This window comes from Ananas comosus, linkage group 17 (genome assembly GCF_001540865.1).
Source record: "Ananas comosus cultivar F153 linkage group 17, ASM154086v1, whole genome shotgun sequence".
In the NCBI taxonomy this organism is placed as follows: Eukaryota; Viridiplantae; Streptophyta; class Magnoliopsida; order Poales; family Bromeliaceae; genus Ananas; species Ananas comosus.
The window spans coordinates 10829687-10855687 of NC_033637.1; the positions used below are offsets into that span (position 1 = coordinate 10829687).

General features: G+C 35.7%; 1 protein-coding gene and 1 pseudogene across 1 annotated transcript; one reads left to right on the plus strand and one right to left on the minus strand.

Annotated features, from left to right (window-relative positions):
• Positions 934-6040, plus strand: LOC109722921 (glyceraldehyde-3-phosphate dehydrogenase A, chloroplastic; the record flags this gene model as incomplete). Its single annotated transcript, XM_020251097.1, has 5 exons — positions 934-987; positions 1075-1188; positions 2065-2369; positions 2802-3046; positions 5338-6040. Coding segments are annotated over 5 exons (1221 nt in total), but the record flags the coding sequence as incomplete, so codon positions are not given.
• Positions 23214-25145, minus strand: LOC109723618 (annotated as a pseudogene).

Here is a 26001-nt window from a genome sequence, read left to right on the forward strand (position 1 = left end):
GTCACATCAATTTTTTTTAATTTTTATTAAAATTTATTTAAATTTTTATCAACCTTGTGATGGAGGGTGTAAAATGTACACCCCTTTTTCGGTGTACACAAAATATTTTTTTCCTTTCTTATTTTGGTCTCTAACTTTTTATTTTAGAAAAGCTTTTTGTATACTTTAAAAGAAATATAAATCTTATACCCTATTCTAGAATTAATAAAAATTCAAATAATTTTTAGTAAAAATAAAAAAAAATTGATGTGACAAGTAGAGTGTTTTATAGCCTTGAGATGAAATGGGTGTAAGATATATATTGCTCAACAAAAAAAAAAAAATCAAGTGAAGACCAGGGACCAATGGTGCAGTTAAACCTCACTATTAATAGGGTAAACTTTAAATACCATTCCTGTAATTTTGCATTTTCTCACTTTGGTACCTTGTGGTTTAAAGTGTATTGACTTAGTACCTTGTGATTTCATTTTTCTTTTTTCATCGGCCCTTCCGTTAACTTTTCGTCAAATCATATACAAAAAACTTCGGATATACCCCACCTATAGTTTATCGAATATTTAATTTTAACTTTATTACTAATTTTACGAAAAAATTAATAAAAGGAATAATAAAAAGAGAAAAACAAAATCACAGAATACAAAAGTGATGCATTTTAAACCACGGAGTATTAAAGTGAGAAAGTGCAAAACCGCATGGGTGGTAATATGTAGGCGTGTCGGGTTTGCACGGCCCATATTTTTGGGTAAATTCGGCCCACAATGTGACTCAGCCCACCAACACTGTTCATGAAGTAGACCCACAAATTAGAAGCCCAAGCCCAAGCCCAAGCCCAGGAGTCCAATCACAGCCACTCATCATCAGCAGCAGTTGCATGATGTAGAGCAGGAGCAGCTGCAGCCTCACGTTCACCCACACAAGGGCTATCCGTAATCTCACTCCCACTCAATCCCCTCGGCCGCCCTCTCGGTCGCCAACGCCTCGCTCCAGGTATACACTTTCACGATCATGATAACAACTAACTGTGTCCTCAGCAACCTACCTCCTGCTGCTAATGCTGCTGTGTGCTGGTTGCAGGGGAGCGGGAAGGGGTTCTCCGAATTCTCGGGGCTGAGGAGCGCCTCGCTGCCCGTCAGGAAGATCGCCACCTCCGACGACTTCGTCTCCGTCATCGCCTTCAGAACTTGCGCGGTAAACTCAGCTTGATTCTACTACTAAACTTTTTTTAGTTATCTTAGGATTTACATTACCATTAATTACCTTCCAATGTACATGAGCTTAAATGAATTAACAATGAGCAAGATTGTTAATTTACTATATACCTGTTTAATTAGTAGTTTTCCATAACAGCCCCCGATCGTTTACTAATTAAACTCAATGCTCATTACACTTCCTTTAATAATATACTAAATTGGCTCATTTTGTTATATATATATCTCACGTTCATTTTAGCGATTAAAAAATTATCTGAATGCTAGAAAAGTAATTTTTGAATCTATATATCATTAAACGACAAATTAGAACTTACCAATTAACAAAATGGATGGTTAAAATTTTTAAAAAAGAAAAACAAAGAAGAAGAGGTATTAATTATAGTGGCAAATATCCTTAATTTTTTAGGTTGAAATTGTAGGTTCATGCATATATATATATATATAATTATGAATTACTTAGTAGTTCTCATAATCAAGTGTAGTTAATTAATAAATTTGTGAATTGGTTTAAGCAACCATCGTTCTACTACTGGTTGAACCGGTGAACCTCGAACTTGAAACTTTTCGTAAATATATCTTTTGTAGTTAGTGGTAACGGCGGTTCCAAGAAGTGAACCTTGAACTTGAAACTTTTCATAAATATATCTTTGGTAACGGCGGTTACAAGAAGTGAACCTTGAACTTGAAACTTTTCGTAAATATATCTTTTGTTGGTGAGCGGTAACGGCGGTTACAAGAAGTGAACCTTGAACTAAAAACTTTTCGTAAATATATCTTTTGTAGGTAAGCGGTAACGGCGGTTACAAGAAGTGAACCTTGAACTAAAAACTTTTCGTAAATATATCTTTTGTAGGTGAGCGGTAATGGCGGTTACAAGAAGGGAGTGACGGAGGCAAAGCTAAAGGTGGCGATCAACGGGTTCGGGCGCATCGGGCGCAACTTCCTGCGGTGCTGGCACGGGCGGAAGGACTCACAGTTGGAGGTGATTGCGATCAACGACACCGGCGGCGTGAAGCAGGCCTCGCACCTCCTCAAGTACGACTCGACGCTTGGCATCTTCGACGCCGACGTCAAGCCCGAGGGTGACTCCGCCATCTCTGTTGACGGCAAGGTCATTAAGGTCGTCTCCAACCGCAACCCCGCCAACCTCCCGTGGAAGTACGAAGCCAAAATCTCCCTCCTCTCTCTCTCTCTGTTTCTCTTTTTTTAAAATTTATCTGAACCACAAACCATTTTGAAATGAGTAATGCTATTGGTGGGCCCTTATAATACGATAAATGTAAAGGATTTTTAAACCTTAGGATGATGTTTTTAAGGACTTCGCTTTTTTTTGGTTAATTTCTTCTTTACCCTCCTAAAAGATTATAATTTCATAGATGCCCTTCTAAATTGGTTGGAAATATCATTATTGCCCTTATATACATAAGAGATCGAGCTTAGGGATTAGAGGTATTAGTGATAGAAAGGTTTTGAGCTTGCTTAGGGTGTATTGGTGATATTTATATATATTGATAGTATGTCCAGCATTGGAGGGGTATCTATAATATTTTTGAAGTTTTGATGGGCATGAATTAATGCACGCGAATGCAGGGAGCTAGGGATCGACCTGGTGATTGAGGGGACGGGAGTGTTCGTCGACCGAGAGGGGGCGGGGAAGCACATCTCAGCGGGGGCAAAGAAGGTGCTGATCACGGCGCCCGGGAAGGGCGACATTCCCACCTACGTCGTGGGCGTCAACGCCGACACGTACGCTCCCGATGAGCCCATCATCAGCAACGCCTCCTGCACCACCAACTGCCTCGCCCCCTTCGTCAAGGTCCTCGACCAGAAATTTGGTACGTGAAATTATATGAAACAATTGTTTGTGGATCGTAAGTGCTAACCAACTATTCCAAAAATACATGCTAATAGAACTGGCACACCCATCGCACTTAAGGGCTCAATTACAGTGCCCACAGGCTTTGACCTTACTCAACCCACTTGGACATTAGGTCTATTATTGGACCTCTTGTGGACCGTAGCTTCACTCAACTTATTAGGCTCACCCAACTCAATTTATTAATTTTCTGGGCTTATTGTTAAAAGGACAAAAAAATGGACCTATTTTAGCCTAATAATAAATAGCCAACAACCCACTTGGACATTAGGTCTATTATTGGACCTCTTGTGGATCGCAGTTTTACTCAACTTATAAGGCTCATGCAACTCAACTTATTAGTCTTCTGGGCCTATTGTTAGGAGGATAAAAAGATGGACCTATTTTGGCCTAATAATAAATAGCCAACAATCCACTTGGACATTAGGTCTATTATTGGACCTTTTGTGGACCGCATCACTCAATTTATAAGGCTCACCCAATTCAACTTATTAATCTTCTGGGCTTATTATTAGGAGAACAAAAAGATGGACCTATTTTAGCCTAATAATAAATAGCCAACAACCCACTTGGACATTAGGTCTATTATTGGACCTCTTGTGGACAGCAATTTCACTCAACTTATAAGGCTCACCCAACTCAACTTATTAGTCTTATGGGCCTATTGTTAGAGGGTAAAAAGATGGACCTATTTTAACCTAATAATAAATAGCCAACAACCCACTTAGACATTAGGTCTATTATTGGACCTCTTGTGGACCGCAGTTTCACTCAACTTATAAGACTCATCCAACTTAACTTATTAATCTTCTGGGCCTATTGTTAGTAGGACAAAAAAATGGACCTATTTTAGCTTAATAATAAATAGCCAACAAATCCCTCCTCTCCAATATCTGGACCATTAATGCAGCATGTGGAAATCGAACCCATGCCACTAGCTCTAATACCACTTGTAGATCGTAAGCACTAACCAACTATTCTAAAAGCACGTACTGATAAAAATGGCGTACTCATCTCACTTAAGGACTCAAACACAGCGCTCGCAGGTTTCGACCTAACTCAACCACCTGGACGTTGGGTCTATTGTTGGGCCTCTTGCCGTTAGTTAGGTCTCTTGTAGACTGCAGCTCCACTCGACTTATTAGACTCATCCAACTCATTTTATTAATTTTTTGGGCCTATTGTCATGGGACAGAAAGTTGGACATATTTTAGCCCAATAATAAATAGCTGACACCGTTGTTCTCCAGAAACTTAAGCTATAGAGAACTATGTTTTTAATAAATACTTGCGTTCATTCATACTCAACATCCTCTCGAGTATTATAAAATAGCATAAACAAACTAGTGTCTGTGAGAGAGGCTTTGAATGATTTACTCTGAAATAGAAATTGGAATTCAATTTCTGTAAAACAAATAATAACTATCGAACATAGTAAATCTTACTCTAATTTCAGAGTCTAAAATAGGTGAATTGAACAAGTCGTTAGAGTAATCAGGTATTTTACATGGTACCAAAATTGGAGGTCCTAAATTCAAAGCCCCCTGATCTTCTATTCAAGCAATTGGCAATATCGGACATTTCATATCCTCTAGAGCCAAACAAAAAACCCGGCCCCTAACACCATGGTTCAAAATGCATGCGGTAGTCATTGACCCGAGAAAAGTTTCAGACATCGTTCCTTGTCGTTACTAAATGTACATTTGCACTTTGAATCATGTAATGGTATAATGAGCTACCTAAAAGATCGATCTGATAGGATATGAGATTGAAACAATACTATCAAACTACGTTCATGTGCATAGTAGAGATCAGATGAGCCGTATACCAGTTTACACTGCATGTGGGAACTGAGTCCATAAGTTTTCAAAACTAAGTGCGCCTAGAAATGACTCAGATACCATGTTGGCTAAAAGATGATCGGATAAGAAGTGGTTGAGTCAGAGCCACTCAATCAAAAGATCCAAACCAGTAGTACATTAGCAACATTGGCTACTCATAACTTGGTTAACTAGATCATCTTATTGAGGATCAAAAGATCCGAACCACAATCAAAAGATCCAAACCAGTAGTACATTAGCAACATTGGTTACATATAACTTGGTTAACTATATCATCTTATTGAGGATTCAATTTTGTTACCAATCCAAATATATGATTCATTTGCTTGGTGCTCGCATAGGCTATGGTTTGTTTATAATTCATCCGATACAAATATGTACTTTTATATATAGTATAGATATATGACCAGGTATCATTAAGGGAACGATGACCACCACCCACTCCTACACCGGCGACCAGAGGCTGCTCGACGCGAGCCACCGCGACCTGCGCCGTGCCCGTGCCGCGGCCCTCAACATCGTGCCGACGTCCACCGGCGCGGCCAAGGCGGTGGCGCTCGTGCTCCCCTCTCTCAAGGGCAAGCTCAACGGCATCGCGCTCCGCGTCCCCACCCCGAACGTCTCCGTCGTCGACCTCGTCGTCCAGGTCAGTAAGAAGACCTTCGCGGAAGAAGTGAACGCGGCTTTCCGCGAAAGCGCCGAGAAGGAGCTGAGCGGCATACTGTCGGTGTGCGACGAGCCGCTCGTGTCGGTGGACTTCCGCTGCACCGACGTGTCGTCCACCGTCGACTCGTCGCTCACGATGGTCATGGGCGACGACATGGTCAAGGTGATCGCGTGGTACGACAACGAGTGGGGGTACTCGCAGAGGGTTGTAGATTTGGCCGACATCGTCGCAGCAAACTGGAAGTAGAGCAAACCGTACGTACGTAACATTTTCTCTTGTTCCTTCAATTTTTCCCCTTCGCTGGGAACTTTGTAACGAGAACGCGAAAAACCTTTTCTTCTCTTTTTCTTTCTTTTTCCCTTTCCTTTTTTTTTTTGGTCCTTGAATGAATGCAACGGTTCTGTATCTTGTAAACCGATTCTTATAATATATCTGATGTTATTAAACAGAGTCTGATGTGCTTAATTATTTCAGTTTCAGATTCTTGAAGAATTGTATAGTAATCTTAACATATATATATATATATGTATGTATATATATATATGTATATGTATGTATATATATATATACATATATATGTATGTATATATATATATACATGTATGTTAGTAACTGAGATGAATGGAATTTTTTGCTTTTCCATTTTCTGATCAAAAAACATCCTTTTCTGATTCTCTGTTGCCTGCCACAGTGATTTACAATTCATTATACCAAGCCCATGCACCTAAGATGCTATTTGATTACATGGAATTAATGTGTTTACTTTGATGCACTTAAATTTATGGGTTGTTTTTGGTTGCACATAATTGTTACTGCACTGCAGCTGTAATTACATACAAATTCAAATTTGTCGTTTGGATTCGTGCATTTTATTTCAGTTACTACAATTGGAACTGTATGAGGAGGCTCAAATACAACAGTTGGAACTACGCTTAAATTGACCGCAGTTCCAACTACAACAATTAGAGAGAGTAATATTAAAAAAAAAGGTAAACTTATCTTCCTAATAATCTTTCAAGTAGAGATTTTTGTTTATACATATAACATGATAAAAATATTGTAAAACGTACTTGTTGACTACACAAAATCAAACAAAGTATTTATAGATGCTGCACTTTCGGCTACATCCAACCAAACAAAATGTATATAATTATAACTGTTGTATTTATAATTGCATGCATTTTCAATTATACTATATTTATAATTACATCCAACCAAGCAGCCCCTTAACTATTACAATTGGAACGGCACAAGAATACTTAATTGCAACAACTGGAACTACGTCATTCCAACTGCAGTAGTTACATAGAGTAATCTTAAATAAAAAGTTGGCTTACCTGCGTAATAAGTATTTGAACAAAAAATATTTTAACTTCCATATAGAAGGCAAAAAAATATTTTAACTTCTGTATAGAAGGTATCCTTGTCACCGTACATATAAAAATAGTAAATTCGGTAGGCGCAAGTTGTCAACTTGCGTACAGCTAAATAAATTATTTATAACTTTAATATTTTCTTCCACGTCCAATCAAATATGATGTACGTAGTTGTAACAATTATATTTTTAACTCTATATATTTTCAACTATACTGTATTTACAATTTCATTAACGGTCTGATTTCTATTTTAAATCAAACATGCTCTAGATTAGGGCTGGACCAGATACGAACTTGGTGAATTTCACGTGGCATGAGCCCGACCCAGCCCAATTTGTTTAGACTGACTTTAAGCCCTAGTCCAATCTGAAATAAGCGAGCCGGGCCAGATCGGGTCGGATCAAATGGAAAAACGTCGACAAGTCCGGGTCCGGCGCGAATTTTCTCAAGCCTTTGTTTTGAGGGGCTAATCCGGCCCAACAAACTAAAATTGGGCCGGGTGTGCGAGTTGCGCGGGTTGGGCAGTGTTTGCAAAAGATCAATTGCAAGTATTGATACTAAGGTTCATTTGGTATTGAGAGCCGCCTAAGGCTTAGTTTGGTATTAAGATCTATTTGACGCTGTTAGATAAAATGGAGTTAGGAAAAAAGCATATAGAAATATGCTTTTGCGTTCTCCGATAGGAGCGCAGAAAATATATTATAACCGACTTATCGCAATTTGCGGAAAGTAATATTACGTAAGGAAACAAATATAGGATATTTTTCCAACGTACTTTCTCACCGCACTTAACGCAATCTCCCCGTAATCCCAAACGAAGCCTAATTCTATTCGGCGAAAAGGAGTTGTAACGAAAGCAGACAGAGATTTATTCTTTTCATTTTTCTGGTGGGACTGTAATGACTACGGACTTAAAACTAAATAAGACATAGTTAAAACAAAATAAAAGGTTGGGTGAGACTCAAACTTAGGAGCTCTAGCTATAATATCATGCCAACAAAGCAACAATCTATAGTTAAAATCTAAAAATTTAAGTGTCGTGACACGAGATTGTGTCAAGTCAGTGTATGTCGATCATAAAAATATCTATGCACCGACACACTATGACATAAATATTTATTTTTTTAACACCAAATATGTTATATTTTTTTATTATATCTTTTATCAATTTTTTGAAGTTTATTGAGATAGCTACTATCTAGTTTCACAGAAAAAGATGGTTTTAATTAAGTTATGCTATCAGCACTAGAATCGTATCGTATCGATATTTTGTCGGCATGGCTCATACTGATGGACACTTAAATTCTTATTAAAATTTTAAATTAATTGAGAATTAGAATTAGGCTACTGTATTATTAATAGCACCAAGTTATTGCTGCTATTAGGTTTTTGGCTCTTGGATGAAGGGATGTGCAGTTAGGATGGTAGCAGTCTCCGAGGATTGAGTGGATAGTTGGCTGAATAGTATGATGGAATATGTGAAAATTGTAGATCACGAAAAACTCGATAACACTAAACGCTTGGTGTTATCGGTCTATATATATATATATAGAAAGAGAGAGAGAGAGAGTCCGACTGGGATACTATCGATAGCACCAAGTGCTTGGTGCTACCAAGTTTTCCGTCGTTAAATTTAATCCTTTGACTATTTTTACCCGTTAGATTATACTATTCAACCAATAACTTACTCAACCCTAGGGTGCCCGCATTATCGTAACCGTACATTTTTTTCATCCAAAGGCCAAGAACTTAATAGTACCAATAGCTTTGTGTTATTGATAGTATTCCAGCCTATATATATATATATATATGGCTAAGTGCACGTGCAATGCGCGTAGCATAAAATATAAAAATAAAATGCATATTATTTAATAACTTAGAAAACTAAACACATAGCTTCGAAAAACCTTTTTTAAAATTCTAAACCAATAGAAATTTAATTCTGGCTAACATGTTGAAGTATATAAGAGTGCCTTAGTAGATTTTCTTTCTTGGCGCATATGCAAGTGTCGATATTTGTATAGAATAGATTGGCCTTCTTGTGGATGTGGATTGAGTTCTGCAATAATTTAAAAGCCAAAAAATATTATAAATTCCTTCATAAATTAATAGGAAATTTCTTTTGAAATGATATAAGCAGAAAAATCAAAACAACATAATAATCCGAAGCTACAGAAAAATACAAACATCACATATATACATGTATATGTACATGTNCTTTTGACCCCCCTAGCTTCTTTTTTTAATTTTTTTTTCTTTTCTTTTTTTTTTGTAGTACCTTCAGTTGTCAGTTACTAATATGCATAAGCAACTAGCAAAAAAAAAAAGAAAAGAAAAAAAGGTCCTCTACTTTCTCATAATTAAAGCCTTGTACAGAGAGTAAAAGAGTGGTCTGTTCACAAATGTGAAAGCTCACGAGAGAAACCGCATTATTACAACAAAAGAAAAAAGGTACCAAAGCCAAAAGAGGTACCAAAGCAGAAACAGGAGGGAAGGTGCGTTTAATGAAAGCTCCCTCCAGCTTCCTCATCCAAATCATTGCGTTGCGTAGAAGCACTGCAAACCACGTTGGATTGGGTTCATACATATTCTTTCTTTTTTTCTTTTTTTCTTTTTAATGTTTTAAGTTTGTAGGCTTTTACACATGCACACACGCTTCTATTCACGTGCTCGGTTTTACTACTACAGTAGAAGATTACTTACTAACTGGTCTATCAGCATTGGCCGACAACTTATGTTAAACTTGTTTATATACATATATATATATATATATATGTATATATTTTTACTGTAGAATGTAAAGCTGTTTGAAAAAGTGTTGTTGTGTTGAATAGCAGTTTTAGGAGAAGGATTTTACTGAAACATTTATGAGCTCATTAATTGCAAGTTGGTGAACGTAGTGCGAGTTACAAATCAGAACTCTGCGGAGAACTCGGACCGAATCATTCCGTCTCCGGTTCACCCGCCAACTCCTTTTTTCTTTGTAGTACTCTTCGGGGGAAGAATGCACTTGCAACAAAAGTTACCTTTCTTTTTTCTTCTTCTTCAACTAGAAGACATTCAGGACAAGTTTCAAGAGGTCGAAAGCATGAGTTCGACAAACGGCGTTCGATAATTAAGAAGATTTCTACAAAATTTTCCTTCTTAGGTAGTTTCCGCTCTCGGGCCTAATCATCGCATTCTAACTTCTCTTGCTATCACAGAAACTTCAGAATATCGTCAAATTCTCCATACAAAGTAACAACAGCTAAACTCAAAAGCAGAAGCAGGACTAAACAGACGAGGTAAACGCTACATATCAGCTTTATATTTTGGGGGGGCCCAAGCTCAGAATCTTGGGCCAATTAATTATCCCACAAGCTGGAACTGTTAATGTGGGCCCACTTTAATTGGTTGCATCCATGGATTCAGAGCCCTTTACCATTATATTATATGTGTCTACATAATTGGTATCATTTGGGCTTATTCATTTATTATTGAGTGAACCCATGGAGTCATGTTCATGGACTTTTATTATCATCATCATCACCATCCAATGCATTGTTTTCAATATTTATATATAAATATATTGTGAGATTTTGGTGGTCCTGAGAAAACATGAAGGTAGTGCCTCCACTGTGCACATTTATTGCACTCCTAGCATTCATACAAGAGTTTTGGGGTCCCCTACGTACACGAATGTTTCACGAGTTGAGTTGAGTACACGAATGTTTCACGAGTTGAGCTGAGCGGCCGAACCAACGATCGACACTGTTAAATTTATGTCCCACTCCTGTCCCATTACCTGCGTTGTCTCCGGTTGGTATCGCACCTTCGTTCCGTCGACTAGGTCTCGTGTCGGCCTTTCGTTCCGGTGGTGACCTAGGTCTCGATTGTGTCATCTTTTAGTTCCGTTGGTGAACTGCCTTTTCGGCTGAAGCTTTTTCTCTGGCCCCTCTGGGAAAAGAAAGCCCATCCAAAACACGATCTACGCCTTACGAACTTATCTATAAACCAAATTTTGTGATTCTTTAGCGCATTAATACTTGTCTAGCATTCAAGTGGTCTCAAAATCAACAAATTGCAACGACATATATGAGGTCTCCATATTTGAGAGCACCTGATCACGAAGTAAATAATACCTAAAAAGAACACGAGATTTGGTTTACAGGATTGATATATTTCTAAAAGTATTGCAGCTCAATTCTGTGTTTCACACCTTCTTAGTTCTCTTTGCAATTATACGAGTTTGTAAGCATCAGTTTTCTTGTATTTAAAGGACCTGTTCCAATTCTTTCATTCAAAAAAAAATAAAAATTATATATATAAAATAAATAAATAAAAACCTGTCCTAACTTTTTGAGAAAGTACCTAGCATGCATGCATGTGGTCTGTTCCTGAGAAGAGTGTTTGGAGGACTTGTCCTACTTTTGAAGCTTTAATTTCTGAGAACTAGGGTTTCTTTTGCAGGTGTGAACATGAGTTTTACATGACCCTTTTTTTTTTTCTTTCTTTTTTGGTAACAGTAGATTCCTTTTCCCTTTTTCCCTTTTTTTGTTTTCTGTTATTCCTTTTCTCTTTTTTTTTTGTGTTTCGGAGGGCATGCTAAATTTAATTATTCATCTTATGGTTTTAACTTATTTGTTACTAATACTGTAATACATACATTCTCTATTTTAAAAAACATAAAATCCTGCTCTAATTAAGGCGTCAATATTCTATACTTTACGTACGATGCTATATTATTTACAATTCTACGATTCGCGACAGTTCTTGTAACACAGCAAAGTACAACTTTTAAAATCACACAAAAAAATTAAGCTGAGGATTAATTTTTAAACAACTTGGAATGCTTGGTATATATGCTTAATTTGAGTGAGACTTAAATAAAGTTTTTTTGTTTTTTTTTTTTAGCTGCTTGGTATACATGCTTTGAGTTTGTGACAGAAATAATATCACTGACAATTGCATAGAACATAACAAATATTGAGCAGCTTTTCAGTGGGCCATCATGGACTCAACTTGTAGGAGAGAGAGAGAGAGAGAGAGAGAGAGAGAGAGAGAGAGAGGGTGTAGATAAACCAAAGAAGCCAAAAAGGTTTAATTTCTGGGTCAATATTCATCAGAGAGGGACAGCACATAGTGCATGACCTTCCCCTTCTCAATACACAAATAGGACAAGCAAAAAAAAAAGAAAAAGAAAAAGAAAAAAGAAAAAAGGTTGTTGTATTGTAGCACTGAGAAGACACAAAGGCTCTGTGCTGTGCTTATGAATGTATGTGTAGTGCTTGTGTAATGTGCATGTGTGTGTGTGTGTGTGTGTGTGTGTGTGTGTGTGTGTGTTTTTGTTTATGTCTGTGTTTGTGTTTGCTCCCAAGATCACTTTTTCTTTTCTTTTCTTTTTTGGTGTTGCTTTTGCTGTTATTTGTAAAAAAAGAAAACAAAACCCTCTCTTTTGTATATTAGCATTTGGCCACTACCTATAGATATATATATATATACTTTCATTGGACCTAGTCACAAGAAACATTAAAAGGTAGGTATATAATTACTATTTGGCTACTATTTAATTTGGTTTTTTTAGGTTATGTTCACTTTACCTATATTGTTGTTTGATGAAGTGCATATCAGAAATTAAAGAAACTCAAATTATTGCTATAGCAATATTTTCACTTACTAAAAAGAAAAAAAAAGAAGAAAAATCCTATAATTAAAAACTATTTAGTGAGTGCAGAAGCAAAAACAAACATGAACACATAAATGGGGCCACAAAAGAGTCCTAGTAAAAGAGGATTCATGCATGATCCATTCACAGAGGATTTGGACATATTCAATAAAAGCAAATGAACACACATCACTTGCATCTTCTGTGGACAGGTGGGGGGGAAAAAGCCTAATAAGATGAAATGACCGAGTCCTAGGGCATCTCAAAAAATAATAATAATAAAAGTTATTTGGTGCCACCATTGTAAATTCCCATGCATAAATATTATATATACATATACATACATACATATATATACACACACACACACTATGTCAGCAAGTACTGAGCCCTTTTAATTCCTATTTTATGACTTGGACCATTAAAATTCCCACCACTTGGATTCAAGACACCAAACAAGCCAAGTAAAGGCAAGTTTATGCATTCCAAGAAAGAAAGAAAGAAAAAAAGCAATATATATAGAGAGAGAAAAAGAGTTCAACAATTATACTATCGATAGTGCCAAACTCTTGGTATTATCGAATTTTCTACCGTTAGATCTATTCTTTAATCATTTTTATATGTTAGATTACACTATTCAATCAACCATGCATCCACTCAAATCTAAGGGATCACTATGATTTTAACTGCATATTCTTTTATTCAACGACCGAAAACTCGATAACGCCAAACGTTTGGTACTATATATTAATAGTATAGCAACATAACTCTCTCTCTCTCTCTCTATATATATATATATATATATATGTTTGTGTGTATATGTATGTGTTAATGGGAGTAGCTGTTGTGGGTGGTGGCATCTTTTGCTGCAATATCCCTCAAAGAGGGGCCCTTCACCTTGAAAGCTGAAGCCTCTACATCCCTACAAGTCCCTTTTCTTTCTTTATTATTCCTTTTTCTTAATATGAGAAAACACTTTTTCTTTTTTTTATTATATCTTGGTTTCTTGTTTTAGTTAATGAGGGAGATGATGATTCTTTAATTTCCCTTGTGGGTTTAGGACTCTGGAATCTAGATAGGTTGAGATCTTCAAGAACCAATAATACAATAAGTTTGAAAAGTGTATATGCCACCCATGTGGGCACACACTATGCATTGTTTCCACCCCCCCCACAACTTATATAGATTAGATTACTAAGATTGGGTTTAAGCATTTTAGGCATGGATCCATTTGTTAAAGGGACATTAATTGAATGTGACAATGTGGGCACACACTATGCATTGTTTCCACCCCCCCCACAACTTATATAGATTAGATTACTAAGATTGGGTTTAAGCATTTTAGGCATGGATCCATTTGTTAAAGGGACATTAATTGAATGTGACAATGACTTGTTGGATACCTCTTCTTTTTTCTTTATTCTTTTTTCTTTTTATAAAAAAAGATCACCTCCCAACCTATATTCTAAGCTGCAATTATTGCAGGGTAAAAAGGAGGGGGAAAAGAAGAAGGAAAAAAAAAAACATATATATTCTAAACTTTTGTTATGTAGCATGGTGAGGACACACACATGGTTTTGTCAAAATTAATCTGGCTTTCAAAAAAAGAAAAAAAAAGAAAAAAGGGAGGGGTGAGAGTGCATATGTATATGGGGGAACAAAGAAACCCAATAAATAAATAAATAAATACATGATTGTTTCTTTATTAGTATCCACATATGATAATTAGGTTGGTTCTAATTTAGGACTTCGTTTGATATCGTTGCTGATTATTTATTTTTTAAATATTAAATTTATATAATTTAACATACTGATGGAAAAAAAATATTTTACTATCAAGTTTAGTTAACTTGCAATGCATTATGGCCAACAAGTGATTAATATGTAATAATTTTTAAATTTATGTTTTTTTTGGAAAAAAAGGACAGTGGTATCAAACGAGACCTAAACATTTTAAATTTTTTTAATTAACTTTCGGATATAGTGAAATATTTAGTTTCTGCGACTTTCAAAAAGAATTAAACTTTGAATGTGAAATATCAATCCATTATGTTTAAAAGTAAACTAAAATAAGTAAATTATCTACAATAGAAGGATAAACTTTCCTGCATAAAAATATTGAAGTTAAAAAGGTATAATTAAAAAGCAAGTTGTAATAAATGAATGCTACATATATAGAGTACTATAGAGACCTGTTCATATATTTTCACCTAAAAATAAGTAGTGTAGGGACATCTCCTGTTCCAATGCAAGTAAAACTCAGAGACTTTGGATGGGGAGGAAATGTGAATTAATTAAGGGAAAACTTCAAAAACCCCCCTTGTGATTTTATTTTTTTTCACTTTAGTATTCTGTGGTTTAAAATGTATCAAATTAGTATCCTGTGGTTTCTCACGTACCTTATCACTTTAGTACCATGTGGTTTAAAATGTGTCAAGTTAGTACCTGTGGTTTTGCACTTTATCACTTTAGTACCCTGTGGTTTCGCACTTTATCACTTTAGTACCCTGTGGTTTAAAAATCACAGGGTACTAACTCGATACAAAATTAAAATCACAGGGTACTAAAGTGCTAAAGTACAAAATCACAGTATACTAACTTGATACACTTTAAACCATAGGGCACTAAAGTGATAAAGTGAAAAACCACAGGGTACTAACTTGATACATTTTAAACCACAGGGTACTAAAATAAAAAAGTGTGAAACCACAAGGGGGGTTTTTGAAGTTTTCCGATTAATTAATAGGTAAACTTCATATACTACTCCTGTTGTTTCACAGTTTCTCACTTTAGTACCCTTTGGTTTAAAGTATATCTAGTTAGTGCCATGTGGTTTTATTTTTATCTTTTCGTCCGTTTCTCTATTAATATTTCATTAAATTATATATAAAAAAACTTCAGATATTTCACCTAAATTTATCGAATATTCACTTCAGTACTTTTTAGTTTTAACTTTGTCACTGATTTAACGAAAAAAATTAGTGGAATCGATAATAAAACGATAAAAATGAAACCACATGAAACTAAATTGATACACTTTAAATCACAGGGTATTAAAATAAGAAAGTGTAAAACCGCAGGAGTGGTATTTGAAGTTTTTCCTTAATTAATTAATTCCTCTTTCTTTCTCACTTTAATTTTGGAAAATTCTATTTGTACATAGCAATAAAAGTGAAGTGTAGATTTTATACCCTTTATTTTAAAATTCATAAAATTTTAAATAATTTTTTAATTTAAAAAAAATTAATATGACAAATAAAATATAATAATCTTTAAACTGAAAAAGTGTAAGATAGATACTCTCACTTTGTAATATATCAATAGCATTACTTTTTTATTAGGCTAAATTAGAGAAAACTTTTCTATAAATACCTACATTTTTACTTTTTTTTCTAACTTTTAAAAATCTATATTTTGCCATTTAAAATTTTAAAAATATTTTCAGAGAAATACAATATTAACGTAGAGGGCAAAATGACCAAATTACTCTCACTTCTTTTATAACAAAAAATAATTTTTTAATATATTTTTGTTGTTTTAAAAAATATTTTCAGTATAAATTATAAAAAATGAATAAAATAGTGATGAAATTTTGACAAAAGATGGCTAAATGCAAGTGAGGGGATAAAATATAGATTTTAAAAAATTAGAAAAAAAAAGTGAAAAATTAACTATTTATGAAAAAAAATTATGTAATTTAGCTATTATATTATTATTATGTTATTTATTTAAGGGAGAAGGTTGTGAGATTCTTGGGAGTACTCTTCACCTTTTGCATTTATTTTTGGACCCTAGCTTGTGGGGTAGCACTACTGTTAATTACTACCAAGGCAAAAACATTTTTTTTAAAAAAAATAATAATAATAAATAATAAAGCAAAAGTGGGAGAAATAAATAAATAAATAAATGGAGAAGCTAGCACTGAGGCTGGCCTGCAAGCATCACTGTTGAATGGGGACAGAAACCTCAGGAAAAAAAGAGAGAAGACAAAAAGCAGGACAAGTCAACTGATCTCCAATGCTCTCTCAAAGTAAACAACCTCTGCCCACCACCCTGTGCTGGCTGGCCCCACACAATTTAATAATTAATTGTGATCATGAAATAAGAAAAAAAATATATAAATATTATCTTTTACTATTCACCCCCTTGCTTGTGGGAACTGATTAGGGATGCAAACTGGGCGGATAAAGAGGTCAACAGGTTCTCCGAATTTTCATCCTGTTTTCTTGACGGATTGATATTTATTCTATTTTCTATCATCATTTACCGCTCCACTCAGAATTGGTCGCGGCAGTAGTGGATTTTTGGCAGATGTTTGGCCGACTGAGACGAATTAAGAAACAAAAGAATTCTCCTGCCTCCCGCTTCATTTTATGATGGATTCTGATATATATATATATATATATTTTACTCCTTGAATTTTAATTAATGTAATTTTCGGCTTGAGCTTTCTAAATTATTATAATTATGTTTCACAACCTAATTTAGTTGATCAAATATTAATGTATTAGTAATATGAAATTGATGCAATAGTGTCGTGACCGGTGACGCGACAATTAGTAATTACACTATAAGAAAATCTCAATATAAGGGCAATATAAGGGCGCCTTTTAGATGACGCTCAGAAAGAGGGTCTCCAAGCGTCCCTAAAAGTATCATCATATAAACTCTCTACAGTATCAAACCAATTTACCAAATAATACATTTTACAATTATTTTAATTTTTTCGATACCTTAAAGTGTCAGGATTTTAAAAAAAATTTGAAAAATTCTGACGCTATAATGCATCAGAACATATTTTACCAAATATTGGCGAAAGCGTCGGTATATACGTGGCGACTCATTTTTTATGATGCTAAACTATATTGGGACGCTTTTTAGTTTCATTAAATATAAAAAACAAAACATCCTTAATTAAATACTAATTAATTTTTTATAGTGTAAGATACCACATTACTTCTACTACATCCTATAAAACCCCCTAAATTAACTTTAATCAATTGCACTCTCTAGAGAGGCTTTCCAATTTCCAGTACAAAGAAGATGCCCAGCTCCCTCTTTGTTCATCCACTCCTTGTCCACATCCATTTGGTAAAAAACTCTTGCCCCCTTCTTTTTTTCTTTTTTTCTTTTTTTTTCCTTCAATTTTTCTATAAAAAAATTTTAGCATCACAAACATTGGTGAATAAAATAACAAGAAACGGTTAAAAGAGTACTAGGATGCATTAAAGTGTTTGTCACAAGAATACAAAGAGGCCCATATGGAAAGATAAGGAGGGGTTGGTATTAATTTATGGGTCATGTTTATTTGATATTATATTATTATTATTATTATTATTATTATTATTATTATTATTTTCTCTTTTTCTTAATTTATTTTAACCTTCAAAAAGACAAATAGAAAGATAAGAAGCAGGTGGTGTGTGCTTCATGAGTTCCTAGCTAGCTTGGACAACTTGCTTTTATGTCACAATATATATATATAATTAGCAACTTATATCCCACATTAATGAGATGTGGACTGCATACTTAGAAATAAAAATTGAAAATAATAATAAAAATAGTGTGGTTTTCTTTTTCATGAAGAAACCCAATAATTTTAAAAACTTTAGCTGCGAGAAAAATGATAGTTTTAGTATATTTTATTTATATATACATATATATGCAGAAGCAACATGTGTTCATATATTATATATTTAGTTAAAAGCATACAGAACTTATTTGAATTGTGGACTATCTTGAATCGACTATCCAATCTTCTGAAATTTTAATTTTACTATTCAATATTTCAATTTATTTACTTTGAGCCGGTCTACGATATTTTGACTTCAAAATTTGAATGTGTTTTAAATAATTAGTTAGTATATTTCATATAATTCTCGTAACTGAAAATTTATTAAAGTAAAAAAATTGGTTTAAATTTTGAACTCAACACCATATGAGGTAATAATCCTTGTTCAAGTTTTCTCCACTTACATATGCAAGCAAAGCAGGAGGAGAAATACTTTGGTTATTTAGAACTTGAGCTATTTTGCCCCTCCATACTCTTTATCTTATACTTTTGATAGAACCAAAATGTATAGAACTAATTAAATACCCAAACTTTAGACCATTTGGAAATGATTGCTTAATCTTTAAAAAATTTTGATTTTACTATTTTACTTTTTATTTTGTTTGATTTTAGCTATTTATTAGGTTTAGAAAATTAGTGGGTTGTGCATACGTACAGCGTACTTTTAATGATCATTCATTTCATCTGATTATTCGATCTCTATCATTTAATAAGTTGCATGCAGTGTTTTTTATTTAATAATATGAAATGTATTTTAAAAGTTAATGTATGGTGGATAAAATTTTGGATGCATTAGGTGCATACAATTACTTTTAAGAAGGTTAAGCTCTATGCAATTTTATCTAATTGCAATAATGTTTCAAAAATCAGAAAAAGTTGTTCATCTGAATTTTTGCTGAGAAATCAATTATATAATTAAAATACACAAAAACATATTACATGTTAGGTGAAACTTCATAGAAATTACATAGGCCCCTCTCACTCTCCTGCAAAAGATCAACAAAGTGGACACACAACCAAAATGAAAATTAATTTCTAACCAAATTAGGGAAAGTGATTTGAGAACATGCACTCCAAAAATGGAGCATAGAGCAAAAGTGAATCATATCCCTAAATCACATCAAAAGTGACCATTTTGACCCACAATACACTATCAAAAGTAATAATAATAAATAGATATAATTTGTGTCACTTAGGCTCCAACATTTTCCCCTATATGGGCATTTATTCTAGTAAATGTAGCTTAGACAAAAAATTTAGGATTATTTGCACCACATATTGGTGCCCAACTTTTACCAAACTTTTCATTTTAGTCCACAATTTTTTTAAAAATTTTTTGTTATAGGAATCAGATCCTCAACTTTCCGAATTAATTACACCATTGGTTCCTAATCTATACCATTCCTCCATTTTGGTTCCTAACCTCTTCTCGGATGTGCATGTTAATTAATTATCTTGTCGAGCCTAATCTCGTCATCCTCAATATCGTTCTCTGCATCTATAACCATATTGAGTTCACATTAAATATCTACTGTTTCACATGGAGCATCCGACGTCTCTGGTATCGAGTTGAATGTTCCACCAATTTTTTTCAAAAACTCAAAAAAGTCAATGTCGGGATCAACCAAGGGCCGCGGCGCAGGACTTTACTGGAGCCTATATAGTGTTTTCCGTCAAAATTAATGCAAATTTGCATAATCGGGGCCTTTTTAAAACAAAATATAAATGTTGTTAGATAAAAATAGAACCCCCCAAAAAAAAGGGTCCCCAACACACATGATATCTATATATATATAGAGAGAGAGAGAGAGAGCAGGGCTGCTGTGCTCTTAGGAGCACAGAGGCCTTCGTGCTTCTGAGCCGTTTTCGATAATGAAATTTTTGAACCGACGATCGGCTCCGTTAGACTTGATTTAGTGTATTTGAAGTTTCTAGAAAATATATTTTGCGATTTTTTTATATCATTTACCTAGTGATCGAAAGGATTCAAAATCAATAATTTTTAATGGTTGATATCTGCCGTTTTCAAGTTTAATGGTGTAGAAGTATTCAAATCAGATGAAATTTTAATAGAAAATTTTTTATACTATCTACAACAATATCAATATTTCTGATCGAAAATTTTAGTGCTATATCACCACTTTTTATAGGATTTTTATTTCCAGCTGTTAAAAATTATTGATTTTGAATCCTTCGATTGTTACGAAAATGATATCGAAAAATCACAAAACTTATTTTCTAGTAACTTCAAATACGCTAAATCAAGTCTAACGGAGTCGATCGTCGATTTGGAAGCCGCATCATCGCAAACAACTCGGTAGCACGGAGCGCTCCGTGCTACCGATAGTATAGTAGCCTAGTTCTATATATATATATATATATATATATATATATATATATCTTACATNATATATATAATTGAGCTCCTATACTTACTTATAAAAGTATCAAGTTATTGGAGCTTGTAGATTTTTAGCCATTGGATTAAAAGATAAGCGTTTAGGATGATGTGGGCCCCCTAAGATTGAGTGGGTGGTTGGTTGAATAGTAAAATCTAATGGTTGAAAATGATCCGAGGAGTAAATCTAACGATAAAAAACTTACAAGCACCAAGTATTTGGTGCTTTTACAAGCACCAAGTATTTGGTGCTTTTACACCATAGCTGGACTCTATAGGTATCGTTTGGTTCGAGGATAAGCAAAAAGTGTCTATTCCAGGGATAGGTATAAATTGAGGTAGACGCGGGGATTAGATCAATTTTGCGTTTGGATGAAAATTGGCTTATTCTTAGGATTAAAGAAAAAATAGTGTTTGGTTAGGTAGGATAGAATAAGGAAAATAGTAGGTTTTTATAAATAAAAAATAATCATATTATCCTCTTATTATATTTAAATTTAAATTTTTAAATTTCAAATTTTAAATTTAAGATCAAATTTAAATTTAATAATTATATAAATATCAAATTTAAATTTCAAAATTAATATATCAAAATTAAAATTTATAATTTATAATTTAATAATTTAAAAATATATAACTTTAATTTGAGATTATAAATTATAATTTAAAAATTTAAAATTTTAATTTTTAAATTTTATAAATAAGAATCGGTGGGAACAATTAATAAAAATAATTTATTATAATAACTTTATAGATTTTTTTAAATTCTACTTAAACTAAATTTAATATAAAAAGAATTTATTATATACTTAAATATAATTTATTATAAATTTTTATAATATTATTTAAATATAAATAATATGTATTAATATAGTATAATTAATAATTTTATAATAAAAATAATGTATTATAATATATAATATATTATATTATATAGTTTAGTTTTAATTCAATTTATAATTTAATTAAGTTGAAATTTAGCATTGGAATAGTGCTATTCTATCAAAATAGTGAAAATAACAAATCCTTGCTATCCCGGATAACGCGGAATAGCATGGTTTGACCGTGAATATAAATATCCCGGCCAATTTTCATCCGTTGGCGGAATAGTGGGATAACTTTTGTTATCCCCTGCTTATCCCAACCAAACGGGGCGCCATTATATATATAGTAAGATATATAAATATTGATATATAGACAAGTGGGTGACATATCCAAACATAGTGGGACATTGTACACCAAGGTGGTTTATATTGAAGAGTTTGTATTATTAATCCAATATCTATGCTAGTGCACATAAAAGGGAGTGGAGATCACAGAACTTTTTGGAGTTCAAAAAAGGAAAGGAAACAAGAGAATTGGTGTGGGTGGAACTCCATTTTCACCAACGATATATATATATAGTGACAGATATATATATATATATATAATATATATATATATATATTATACTATATATATATTGGGGTGTGTGTGTGTGTGTGTGTGGTGGAATTCCCCTTTCTTAAAAAAAAAAAGAAAAGAAAAGGTGTTTGACTCATTAATAAAGTTCTTTTTTTTCTTTTTTTTAAAAAAAATAATAGCATGTCATTTATTTTTTTAGAGCCAAATTTAACTAAAACTACAGAGCAATAAGATTCCAAATATGGAACTTGGAAAACAATCCATTAAGCTTTTTGGCACTTGTTGCACGAACGAATATATTTAAAATTTTATTTTATTTTTTAAGAAAAAATGAGTTGATTTCGAGAAAGAAAGAAGTACATATTTATAAAGATTTATAAAAAGAAATTGAAAATCTAATTATTTTGCAATGATAGTATTTTGAAACAAGAGTAGTAGTGGATGAGAGAATTGAGAGTGTCATCTCTAGAGCAGATATATAATTTTGCAGCAAAATATAAAAACCTTGGTAAGATAAGCAACTTGGGAGGCCGTGTTTGACTTTCGATCGAGCCGAACAAGTTGGCCGGCGTCGGACTGAGTTGTCGTGGGTCACGATTTCACCACCCTTGAGGCCTTGACCCTCGACGAACGCGCCCGAGTTCGGAAGGAGTTGTGGTTCTCTTTTTTCACCTGGCACGCCCCATCTAGCTAATAAGTTGATTAGTTACGGGCCCCATCCTTCTTTCTCCACATTACTCACGCAACAACATGTGTGTACATATTCATACCACGAAAGGAAAAATACGAAAAGAAGGGTGCGGGTGTGGGTGTGGGTGTGCGTGTGGGGCCCACCATATCTTTCTTTTTCTTTAAACTCCCACACTCTCTCCTTAATTATATATTAGAGAGGTCCTGCGGTAATTAATAATAATTCGCGGGCCAAGTATCGCACGGTCACTAACTCAGTAATTAATCGTATGGTAAAACTACTAACCGTTGAAAATTAATTTCCACAGCGAAAAATAATAATAATAATAATAATAATAATAGTAGTAGTAGTTTCCCAGTAGGAGTGGGGGAGTTGAAACCGCAAGGGGACCACCACTACTCTCTCACGAAGACACATTCCAACGCGCCATCATCAATATTCGTGCACAACAGTAAAAAAAAAAAGTATATATATATATATGTATATATATATATATATATATATATATATATATANTATCTAATAAGCGAAATGAAAGGGAATCGCCCGTTGGGAGGACGTTACCACGAATACGGTGGTAATAATAACTTCTTAACTAATAAAATACACAATATAACAACTTAAAAACAAATTAATGAAAGATGATGATAATCATAATAATAAAAACAATAACAACAACGACAACATTTTTTTTTTCTCTCTTTCCTTTGTCTTTGGGGTGGGTTTTTCTTTCCATATATACAACAATGGAACGAACAAAAATGTTGCCCAAAAAAGGGTCTATGAACAGAGAAAGCGTACCGGTACCACGAGCAGAGGGGACCAAAAAAACCCGGTTCGGTTTGACGACCAAAGAAAAAAAATAAAAAATAGAAAAAGGGGGAGAGGACGGAGAGGGACGAACCGGGGGTGGTGGTGGGGGGGTTCAGGCCGTGAAGATTTGGAGGGAGGCGTTCTTGGGGACGTGGCAGAGGGGACACGCGTCGGATTTGGATTCGCAGACGCGGCAGAGGCAGAGGTGCCTGCAGGGGAGGAGGAGCACGCACGCCTCCGCGTCGCCGCACGCCCTGCAGCAGCAAACCCTCGTCCTCTCGGAGCGGATCCCGACCTCCTCGTCGTCGTCGTCGTCGTCGTCGTCGTGGGGCTTGGCGGCGAAGCAGCAGGATTGGGCGTCGTCGATGGCGGGGGAGGAGTCGCCGAAGCCCTCGGGGAGGAGGAGAGGGGAGGAGGTGTGGTGTTGTTGTTGTTGTTGTTGTTGGAGGAGGAGGTGGTCGAGGGAGGCGCGGAGGGAGGAGGCGAGGGCCTCGTTGTTGCGGGCGACGTTGAACCAGATCTGGCTCTCGGCCGCGAGCTGCCGCACCTTCTCCTCCAGCTCCGCGTTGCGGCGCCGCGCGGCCTCCAGCTCCACCTCCTTCTCCCGCAGCCGCCGCGCCGCGCCCCGCTCCGCTGCCGCCAGCAGCGCCCCGCAATGCCGCTTCCGCGCCTCCTCCAGCCCCGATCGGAGCCTCTCGTTCTGCAACAGACCAATCCATCGGTCGATACAATAATCAGAGACGCGATTCTAAGGATCGATAGGATGATGGACTAGGGTTTGTAGTTGATCACTGCTGCTGCTGCTGCTACTACTACCTGGAGGCGGACGAGGGCGTCGATCTCGGCGTTGTGGTGGCAGAGGTGGGAGAGGAGGAGGTCGTAGGCGAGAGGGGAGGGGGACTAGCGACGCGACATCGGCTGCGCCGGTCGGCGGCGCGGCCGCTGGTGGACGCGTCGCCGGAGCCGAGGACGCGCGTCTGCGACGCCACCACCGCCGCCTCCGCGGCGGCCATCTTCGCCGCGGGGATCGGGACCGGGATCCGGAACCCCTGCAGGTGCGAGATCGAGGAGCCGTTAGGGTTGGGGTTCGGGGGCGGCGCCCAGGGGAGCGCCACCGCGTCCGCTTCCCGCGCCCGCTTCCGCGACCCGGGCGCGTTGTTGCAGGTGAGATCGCTCTGCGGATCGCTCACCACCGCGGCGCCGCCGTTGTTCGCTGCACGGATTCGTCCAACAAATCAAGTCTCAGCGAAATCGCATCCAAAATCAAACCCCCGAGAAAAAAAGAAAACGCCAAAACGACGATCGAATCGGAAGCGGGAGCGATCCTCACCGAGAAGCCCGTAGGCGCCGAGGAGATTCCGATCCTGCACCATCTGAAGCTCCTCAAACACACTGTTCCGCGGCACCACCCTGCTTCACCATCACACAATCACATCCACTACTCAATCCCCACGCAGAAGCGATTACACCAAGAAGAAGAACAAGAACAGGAACAAGAACACGAAGAAGAAGCGCTTTTCTCCACCGCACTCACCTGCCGCGAAAATCGGGGGAAGCCGCGTTGGACGGATACTGCGCTTGCACGGCCATCACCATGGAAAGAAAGAGAGACAGAGAGAGAGAGAGAGAGAGAGAGAGAGAGAAACAGAGGAGGCGAGGGGGGAGGGGTATTTATAGCGGGATGGTGCCACGTAGGACGCAGGGGGCAATTTCGGAAACATGGCAAAAACAGGGGCAAAGAAAACGAACGCACTTTTTTTTTTATTATTACCACTTAATTTTATATATATATATATTTATTTTATCCGATGCTTCAGGTATGACCTTGCCTCTTTTTACGTTTTTTGATTAATTTATTGTAATCAGAAATTAATTAATAATTAATTAAAATTAAAATTAATTAAGTTGGGGCTACGTACACATGCACAAGCGTTCAACGCAAACCCACTATCAAACTGTGCGGACGCACGGGCTTTTACTATGCGGGAGCTCCGCATGGGGACGGTCAAAGCAAAAGAGGGAGGGGACAACAACGCACACGAGATACGAGTGAGTGATAACAAGGCCGTGTCACTACCACCATTTATTTCTCTTAATTAATTAATTAATTAGATTTAATTAATTAGTTAGTTAATCGATTAATTAATTACTATTTATGTGGATGCGCATATCTTTTTAGGACGCAGGATTGGGGGGTTAGCATTAAAATTAGGATTAATTATAGAAATTGATACGGGCGAGTTTTTAGCATTTATTGTTCATTGCTCCCCCATAACACGCCGTGATAAATATAAAGAAAAATAAAATGAGGTGTTACATGACGACGCTTTTTTATTTAATTTTTGCTGATGTATTTATATTATTATTTAGCCAATACGTCCAAGGAAAAAAAAATTTAAAGTTTCATGTTAATTTTTGAAGTGTTGTTAAATTTAAAATTTAATGCATCTATAAAATTTAACCTACCTCCCATACAGAGGAAAAAATTATTCAAAAGATGATTTGGGAG